Consider the following 9614-nt stretch of genomic DNA (forward strand, 5'->3'; position numbering starts at 1 on the left):
GATTTCTTGAACCTAGAAAATGCTTTATACTTCAAACAACTATGTATGACAACTAAATCAAACAGAAATTTGCAAATTCGTTGAGAATTTATCAACTACTTCTCGGAGCTACACCATCTAGTAGCAGCTAAAGGAACTAATGAAATGAGATTTTTCTTTTCGCCGAAAGCAAACTGTTTCAATAAGTAGAAATCATGATGCGTTATATTCAGTGATGGGCATAGATGCACAGAATTGTCTAAGGCGATACCAATGCATCGATACGAGAAATTTGACTAAAACGATTCTGATACATCGATTCTTCGAAGACAGTTAAAGCGATACCAATACATGTATCGCCGATACAGCATCACCGATTCGTTATTGTAAGGAAATAATGAACCTGATATACCAATATTTCATTTGGATGACTGATGCACTGTAAAAAGTGTTTTTCAAATCATGCGTGGATATTTTGATGAGTTTTGCACCACAGTAACAACTGCATTATTACAACCGACAGGTTCGTAGCACTAAATGCGTTCTGTAAGAAAATAAAAAAGCCATTCCTTTATAGCCAAAGAATGGAGGAGAGGGCCCCCTGCCTCTTTCACACTTCTTGAGCGTCACTGTCAACACCGCAAGCGAACGAGAAAGAAAAAACAAAACACATTTAAAAACAGATAGATAGACATAGAGGGTAAGGAGAATCAGAGAGAGTAAGAGAATGAGAGGAGAGGGCTAGTCAGAGAGCGAGAGAATGAGAGGAGAGGGCTAGTCAGAGAGCAAGAAAATGAGAGTTAGATAGCGAATAAGAGAGTGGAGGAGAATGGGAGTAAGGGGAGGGAGTGATAGGCAGAGAGAGGGATGGAGGAAGGAAGGAAATGAAAGAAAGGGGCGAGAGATAGATAGAGAGAGAAAGGGAAGGTGGGAGGCACCGATGGGGAGAGGGAGCGAGATGGAGAGGAGATGGAGGGATGAAGTGAGAGAAAGAGAGGAGCAAGAGGTAGAGAGAGATAAGGAAAGAAAAGGGGGAGGCAGAGACGAGAGAGAGAGAGGTTGTGAGAGAGAGGGGAAAGAGATAGAGAAAGAAAGAGAAGGGAGGGGGACCCAGAGATAGATAGAGGTAGTGTGAGAGGGAGAGGGAGGAAGAAAGAGAAGGGGGAGGCACAGACAGAGAGAGGTAGGGAGAGAGAGAGGGCGGGGGGGGGGGGGAGGAGGGAGGAGAGAAATAGAGAGGGGAAAAGAGAAAGATAGAATGAGTGAGGGGGGTAGGTATCACAAAAAGGAGAAAGAGAGAGAGAAAGTGAAAGGAAGAAAAAAAAGAGGGGGAAGAGATAGAGAGAGAAAGAAAGAAGGGGGCGACAGAGACAGAGAGAGGTAGTGAGAAAGGGAGGGAAGGAGAGAGAGAAAGAGCGAGAGAGAGAGAGAGGGGGGTGGAGTGATTGAGAGAGTGAGTGAAAGAAAGACGGACAGAGAGAAAAAGAAAGAGAGGGGTGGGATAGATAGCGAGTAAAGAAAAAGGGGGAAAAGGAGAGGTAGTGACAGGAAGTGAGTGAAATGATGAGTGGGAGAGAGAGAGTGAAAGGGAGAAAAAAAAAAGACAGAGATAGAAATAAAGAGAGAAAGAGAAAGAGAGTGAGAGTTAGTGCAAGAAATAAAAATAGAGAGATAGATGAAAAGATGAGTGAGAGATTGAAAGAAAGAGACAGAGAGGGGAGGAAGGAAGGGAGAGAGTAGGCAGATGGAGAGAAAAAGAGGAGGAAGAGATAGAAAGAGAAAGAAAGAAGGGGGTGGCATAGACAGAGAGAGGTAGAGAGAAAGACAGAGTGAGGGAGAGAGGTAGAGAGAAAGACAGAGTGAGGGAGAGAGGTAGAGAGAAAGACAGAGTGAGGGAGGGAGGGAAGGACCCAGAGAGAGCGAGTCACAAAGAGAGAGACAGAGAGAGAAAGAGCGAGGAAAGAGAGAGAGACAGAGAAAGAGAGAGAGAGCATGTGTTGGGGAGAGAAAGAGAACAACAGAGAGAGTGAAAGAAAGAAAGAAAGAGATGGAAATAAAGAGAGCGAGTCACACACAAGCAGGGAGAGAGAAAAAAAAGAGAGAAGGAGGAGGGGGGTAGACCGGGGGAGGGAGGGTAGGAGAGAGAGAGTCACAAATAGAGATAGAAAGTGTGTGAGAGAGAGAGAGGGAGGCGTAGAGCGGGGGAGGGAGGGTAGGAGAGAGGGAGAGAGTCACAGAGAAAGTGAGAGAGAGAGAGAGAGAGAGAGAGAGAGAGAGAGAGAGAGAGAGAGAAAAGAAAGAAAGACAGAAATAAAAAGAGACAGGGGGAGGGGGAGGGCGAGGGAGAGGAGGTTGGGAGGAGGGAGGAAGGGAAAGCAAGAGGGAGAGTGTGTAAAAGAAATGAGAGAGGGGAGAAATAGATAGTGGGAAAGCGAGAGAGAGGTTGGGGGTGGGGGTGGGGGAGAATTAGTTAGAGATATGGAGTGTGAGTGTATCAGAAAGGGATTGAGTGAGATATTTAGTGAAAGAAAGAAAAAAAGAGAATGACGAAATGAAAGAGAAATAAAGAGACAGAATATGATAAAGAGAAAATAATAATAAAGAGAAAGAGAGAGAAAGGGAGGGGAGAGATAAAGCGAACGAGATCGAGAGATAAACAGACAAAATTAGTAACAGAGACAGAGAGAGAGAGGGTGTGTGAGCCTGAGTGTGTGTGTGTGGGGGGGGGGGTGCACAAGTATATATTAGGCGATGGGATATAAACACGTATGTATGATTTGTTTCGTTCATCTGGAAAGCACTTTATCTTGTGTTAAATCCTGATAATGGTTTACGCTATCAAGATCCTACAAGCCATGACACTTCTATGCGGAGACGCATCCACACTCGAACAGCAGAGCAAGTAAACACACGTTTGCTTGTTTCAACTCAAGCAACTACAAGTTAAGTGGTTGAAGGAGGGAAATAAAATTTACTTCCTATAAGGCTGTTGTATAATGTTTGGTATCTTAAATATTTCCATTCTGATTCTGAGGGAGTGGGTATACTATGTTGCGCTCTACTTTTCTTTGGCATATATATAATTTCTGTTCTCTCGTTTGCCAATTCATGTCTAATCACTGTGTGCGCGTATGTGTTTATATATTATCTTGATGAGTTTATGAAATAATTTCTCGTTATATGAAATATATAAGATGCCGTTGACTTTGATGAGTATTTTTCATACACGACTTCCTGGAATTATTTGATAGCTTAAATGGCATTATAACTGCACATTTCTTTACAAATATAAACGTTTCTTTCTATAAACTTCTACATATGACAGCTGAACGAAATTGAAATTTGCAAATTCACTGATTTGCAACTTTTCGTTATCCTACCTTAACAATCTAGAAGGAGCTAATAGAACAAATGAAGTGACTTAATTTTGTTTCCTCAGACACCGATTCAGAAGACTGTAAAAACTTGAATTGTCTTTATCACAGAACATTCACTTAATGCAAAATCACAGAAGGAATATAGTGAATATATATGTGCTTCATCATTGTGAGTGTGTGTGCGAGTCAAGGAAGTAAAGATGGCCATTTTCAATGCAGCTGTTTGTCATTACCGTTATTTGACTACTAGTTTGCGTACTGCAAGTTTAGGATTATTGGTCTTACATTTGGAACATTAGGAACCACGTTCAGCGCTAAATGATACAAAATGTATTTGATAACCGAAATACTTTTTCCTTGTATGAACTGACCAAATGGTATAAAGTTTTGAATATAATTAGTTGCATTTTCACTATTAAAGAAAATCAGTATTATGTAGAAAAGAGCAAATATTAGGAAAAATCATACGACATGCTTATAGATTAGTTCCGGTTTCCTCCGCATTACCTCCCATTCCCTCTTTGCATGCTGTATTACCTGTTGAGTGGTTCTTTCATTGGCCGTTTCCCAGACGTTAACAATATTTGCCCAGACATTTCTATGGGGTTCAGGTCACATGCTTTGCTTGGCCAGGGTAAGACCTCCAGGTGGCTTTGGTCTCGGAACCATCTCGTAACTACCCTCGAAGTGTGTATGGGGCAGTTATCCTGCATTACAATGATTGTTTCTGGGAACGGCAAAGCATAGTTCCGTACCAACGGGAGAAACACTTCTTCCAACAATTCTATATATTTCTCGGAATTGAATCTTTCGTCTATTTCTGCAAGCTCGCCAACTCCATGCAGGAAGATCCACCCCCACATGTTGCATGTCACGTGTCCACTTCTCGCAGTTTCATAGATATTTTGTCTATCATATCTGGAAATTATAGGGAGATTAGAACATGAACATAACGACATACGGCAATAATCTGTAGACTTATCTTTTCTATACATCATGATACAATAAAATGCAAGGTGAAAAAGGTTATATTTACATACCTTGTGTTATCTCTCCTCCAGCAATGAAGCTTCCCGTGCGCGGTGGAACAAAAAGTTTTTCATCAGTCCAGATAACTCTTCCCCAGTAATCTAGATCTTTGTCGATAAGCTGCTGGGCGAATTGGAGACGACCTTGGCGATGACGTTCGGTCAACCTCGCTTTCACAGCTGGTGTACGGTGATGAATCCCATCTGCGTGCAATAGCTTTCTCACCGTGCGACTTGTTACTGGGAGCTGTAGTTCTTCTTGGATTTTGACCGCATTGGTGAAGGGGTTCGCCTCCACCGTCTCCCGGATTTGAGCATCCTGGTCTGCGGTCGTTCTCCGTGGAGCACCGGAACGAGAGCGGTCATTCAGGGTACCCTCCTCCTCCCATCTCCTTATCCACCTGTAAACGACAGATCGTGAGATACCCAACTCTCTGGAAATTTCACTGGGAGAGAGACCACTTTCCCTCATCCCAATGATGCGGCCTCGAGTTGCAATTTTCGTTTGCCTTGCGTCCATCTTCAAAGGAGAGTCAGCTAAGCCAGAGTGTGCTGCATTTCACAGGCAACCCTGTTATTCCCTCGGATTTCCCAGACGTCACAGTTTTTTTCCTTCTTTAAGTTGTCTCCTCTTTCTTTAAATTACCCTGTTAGTAGTTCTGGGTTAAGAAACAAGCTTTCAGCTTCCTGGATTTTTCGGACATTTCGAATGTCTGAAAATAGTTATTCCATTAACCTGTGAAGGGTATTATAAAAAGTTTGACTTTCTCAAATCTAAATATTATATATATATATATATATATATATATATATATATATATATATATATATATATATATATATATATATATATATATATATATATATATATATATATATATATATATATATATATATATATATATATATATATATATATTTACACATCTGTATACCTATGCATATATTCTTGATAGAAATGAACTGAGAAACAAGAGAATAGAAAATACAAATATAACAGAAAAGTAGAGAACGAGATACATCAGCTAACAGGTCATGCAGTGAAGGAATGTGAAATATTGCGGAAAGACTGTGAGTAGTTATGGAAAATAAGGGGGATTGGAAAAAGTTTTATTAAAAACGAATTGTTCTGGTAAATATGATTTTCCCAATAATTGCCCTTTTCTAATACTGTTATTCTTTAAAAGTGAAAACGCAACCAATTATCCTCAAATTGGATGATCTTTCTACCAATTTTGTTAGTTCATACAAGGTATGAACTAACAATCAATCAGCATGAAAACATATAAAATGCCACATATCATAAATCCTTAGAGGGAATAAATCTATTTCTCTCCTTCAACCACTTAACTTGTAGTTGCTTGAGTTGAAACAAGCAAACGTGTGTTTACTTGCTCTGCTGTTCGAGTGTGGATGCGTCTCCGCATAGAAGTGTCATGGCTTGTAGGATCTTGATAGCGCAAACCATTATCAGGATTTAGCACACGATAAAGTGCTTTCCAGATGAACGAAACAAATCATACATACGTGTTTATATCTCATTGCCTGATATATACTTGTGCGCGCACACACACACATACACACACAGGCTCACACACCCTCTCTCTCTCACTCCCTGTCTCTTCCCCTCCTTCCCTCCTTCCCTCTCTCAGGTTCTCTCTCTCACTCTCCTTCTGTTACTCATTTTGTCACTATTTATCTCTCTATCTCGTTCGCTTTATCTCCCACCTCCAATTCTCTCTCTTTATGTCTTTCCCTTTATCAATCTCTCTCTCCCTCTTTTTCTTTATTATTACTTTCTCTCTCTCTTCATCTCTCTTTCACTTTATCATACTCTCTATTCTCTTTCTCTTCGTTATTCTCTTTTTCTTCTTTCTTTCTTTTTCACTCTCACTCACTACCTTTCTGATACACACACTCTCTCACTCCCTTTCTCTATCTATTTCTCCTCCTCCCCTCCCTCTCTCGCTTTCTCACTATTTCTCCCCCTATCATTTTCTCACTCACTCTCTCTCCTGCTCGTCCTCATTCCCTTCTCCCAACCTCCTCTCCCTCGCCCTCCCCCTCCCCCTGTCTCTCTTCTTATTCCTATCTTTCTCTTTCTTTTTTGTCTCTCTCTCTCTTCATCATTCTTTCACTCTCTCTCTCTCTCTCTCTCTCTCTCTCTCTCTCTCTCTCTCTCTCTCTCTCTCTCTCTGTGTGTGTGTGTGTGTGTGTGTGTGTGTGTGACTCTCTCTCTCTTTATTTCTATCTCTTTCTTCCTTTCTTTTAGTCTCTCTCTCTCTGTAGTTCTCGTCCCCGCCGCCCTCTCCCTCTTTCCTCGCTCTTTCTCTTCGTGACTCTCTCTCTCTCGTTCCTTCCCTCCCTCACTCACTTTGTCTTTCTCTCTACCTCCTTCCCTCCCTTTCTCACTACCTCTCTCTGTCTCTGCCACCCCCCTTCTTTCTTTCTCTTTCTATCTCTTCCCCCTCTTTTTCTCTCCATCTACCTACTCTTTTCCTTCCTTCCTCCCCTTTTTCTCTAGTTCTTTCGATCGCTCGCTCTTCTTTTCATCTATCTCTCTTTCTTTAGTTCTTGCACTCACTCTCTCAGTCACTCCTTCCACCACTCTCTCTTTCTCTCTGTGACTATCTCTCTTTCTCTCTTTATTTCTATCTCTCTATCTGTCTATTTTTTCTTCCTTTCACTCTCTTTCTCCTTCTTTCTCTCTCTCTCTCTTCCACTCACTTCCTGTCACTATGTCTCCCTTCCCCCTCTTTTTTTATTCGCTATCTACCCCACCCCTCTCTCTCTTTCTCTTTCTGTCCGTCTTTCTTTCACTCACTCTCTCAATCACCCACCCCCCTCTCTCTCTCCCTCGCTCTTTCTCTCTTTGCGACTCCTTTTCTCTCTCTCTCCTTCCCTCCCTCCCTCACACTGACTTTCTCTCTTCCCCTCTCTCTCATTACCTCTCTGTCTCTGTCGCCCCCCTTCTTTCTTTTTCTCTCTATCTCTTCCTCCTCTTTTTTTCTTCCTTTCACATGCTCTCTCTCTTCCTCCTCTCTCTCTCTTTATATATATATATATATATATATATATATATATATATATATATATATATATATATATATATATCTTTGTGACACCTACCCTCCCTCACTCATTCTTTCTCTTTCCCCCTCTCTCTATTTCTCTCCTCCCTCCTCCCCCCCTCCCCTTTCTCTCTCTCTCTGTCTCCCCCTTCTCTCTCTTTCTCCCTCTCCCCCTCTCTTTCTCTTTCTTCCTCCTTTATCCTCTCACACTACCTCCCTCTATCCCTGCCTCCCCTCCCTTCTCTTTCTTTCTCTATCTCTTTCCCCTCTCTCTCACAACCTCTCTCTGTCTCTGCCTCCCCCTTTTCTTTCCTTCTCTCTCTCCCCCCTCTCTTTCTCTTCCTTCCTTCCTCCATCCCTCTCTCTGCCTATCACTCCCTCCCCTCACTCTCACTCTCCTCCACTCTCTTATTCGCTATCTAACTCTCATTCTCTCGCTCTCTGACTAGCCCTCTCCTCTCATTCTCTCGCTCTCTGACTAGCCCTCTCCTCTCATTCTCTTCCAATCCCCCTTATTTTCCATAACTACTCACAGTCTTTCCGCAATATTTCACATTCCTTCACTGCATGACCTGTTAGCTGATGTATCTCGTTCTCTACTTTTCTGTTATATTTGTATTTTCTATTCTCTTGTTTCTCAGTTCATTTCTATCAAGAATATATGCATAGGTATACAGATGTGTAAATATAAATATAAATAAATAAATAAATAAATAAATATATATATATATATATACATATATATATATATATATATATATATATATATATATATATATATATATATATATATATATATATATATATATATATATATATATATATATATAATATTTAGATTTGAGAAAGTCAAACTTTTTATAATACCCTTCACAGGTTAATGGAATAACTATTTTCAGACATTCGAAATGTCCGAAAAATCCAGGAAGCTGAAAGCTTGTTTCTTAACCCAGAACTACAAACAGGGTAATTTAAAGAAAGAGGAGATAACTTAAAGAAGGAAAAAAACTGTGACGTCTGGGAAATCCGAGGGAATAACAGGGTTGCCTGTGAAATGCAGCACACTCTGGCTTAGCTGACTCTCCTTTGAAGATGGACGCAAGGCAAACGAAAATTGCAACTCGAGGCCGCATCATTGGGATGAGGGAAAGTGGTCTCTCTCCCAGTGAAATTTCCAGAGAGTTGGGTATCTCACGATTTGTCGTTTACAGGTGGATAAGGAGATGGGAGGAGGAGGGTACCCTGAATGACCGCTCTCGTTCCGGTGCTCCACGGAGAACGACCGCAGACCAGGATGCTCAAATCCGGGAGACGGTGGAGGCGAACCCCTTCACCAATGCGGTCAAAATCCAAGAACTACAGCTCCCAGTAACAAGTCGCACGGTGAGAAAGCGAGTGCACGCAGATGGGATTCATCACCGTACACCAGCTGTGAAAGCGAGGTTGACCGAACGTCATCGCCAAGGTCGTCTCCAATTCGCCCAGCAGCATATCGACAAAGATCTAGATTACTGGGGAAGAGTTATCTGGACTGATGAAAAACTTTTTGTTCCACCGCGCACGGGAAGCTTCATTGCTGGAGGAGAGATAACACAAGGTATGTAAATATAACCTTTTTCACCTTGCATTTTATTGTATCATGATGTATAGAAAAGATAAGTCTACAGATTATTGCCGTATGCCGTTATGTTCATGTTCTAATCTCCCTATAATTTCCAGATATGATAGACAAAATATCTATGAAACTGCGAGAAGTGGACACGTGGCATGCAACATGTGGGGGTGGATCTTCCTGCATGGAGTTGGCGAGCTTGCAGAAATAGACGGAAGATTCAATTCCGAGAAATATATAGAATTGTTGGAAGAAGCGTTTCTCCCGTTGGTACGGAGCTATGCTTTGCCGTTCCCAGAAACAATCATTGTAATGCAGGATAACTGCCCCATACACACTTCGAGGGTAGTTACGAGATGGTTCCAAGACCAAAACCACAAGGAGGTCTTACCCTGGCCAAGCAAAGCATGTGACCTGAACCCCATAGAAATGTCTGGGCAAATATTGTTAACATCTGGGAAACGGCCAATGAAAGAACCTCTCAACAGGTAATACAGCATGCAAAGAGGGAATGGGAGGTAATGCGGAGGAAACCGGAACTAATCTA

The 9614-nt window shown here is 41.6% G+C and overlaps 1 protein-coding gene across 1 annotated transcript; it reads left to right on the plus strand.

Annotated features, from left to right (window-relative positions):
• Nucleotides 1–8595: 8595 nt before the first annotated feature.
• LOC138864649 (uncharacterized) lies at nucleotides 8596–9278 on the plus strand. Its single transcript, XM_070132496.1, has 2 exons — nucleotides 8596–9052; nucleotides 9175–9278. The coding sequence occupies exons 1-2, from the start codon at nucleotides 8596–8598 to the stop codon at nucleotides 9276–9278; spliced, it is 561 nt and encodes a 186-aa protein (XP_069988597.1).
• The last annotated feature ends 336 nt before the right edge of the window (nucleotides 9279–9614 follow it).

This window comes from Penaeus vannamei, chromosome 17 (genome assembly GCF_042767895.1).
Source record: "Penaeus vannamei isolate JL-2024 chromosome 17, ASM4276789v1, whole genome shotgun sequence".
NCBI lineage: Eukaryota > Metazoa > Arthropoda > Malacostraca > Decapoda > Penaeidae > Penaeus > Penaeus vannamei.

Coding starts and splice junctions, on each gene's coding strand:
- LOC138864649 (XM_070132496.1), top strand. CDS start 8,596: ATGAGGGAAAGTGGTCTCTCTCCCAGTGAAATTTCCAGAGAGTTGGGT. Junction 9,053..9,174: donor TGGAGGAGAGATAACACAAG/GTATGTAAATAT, acceptor TATAATTTCCAG/ATATGATAGACAAAATATCT.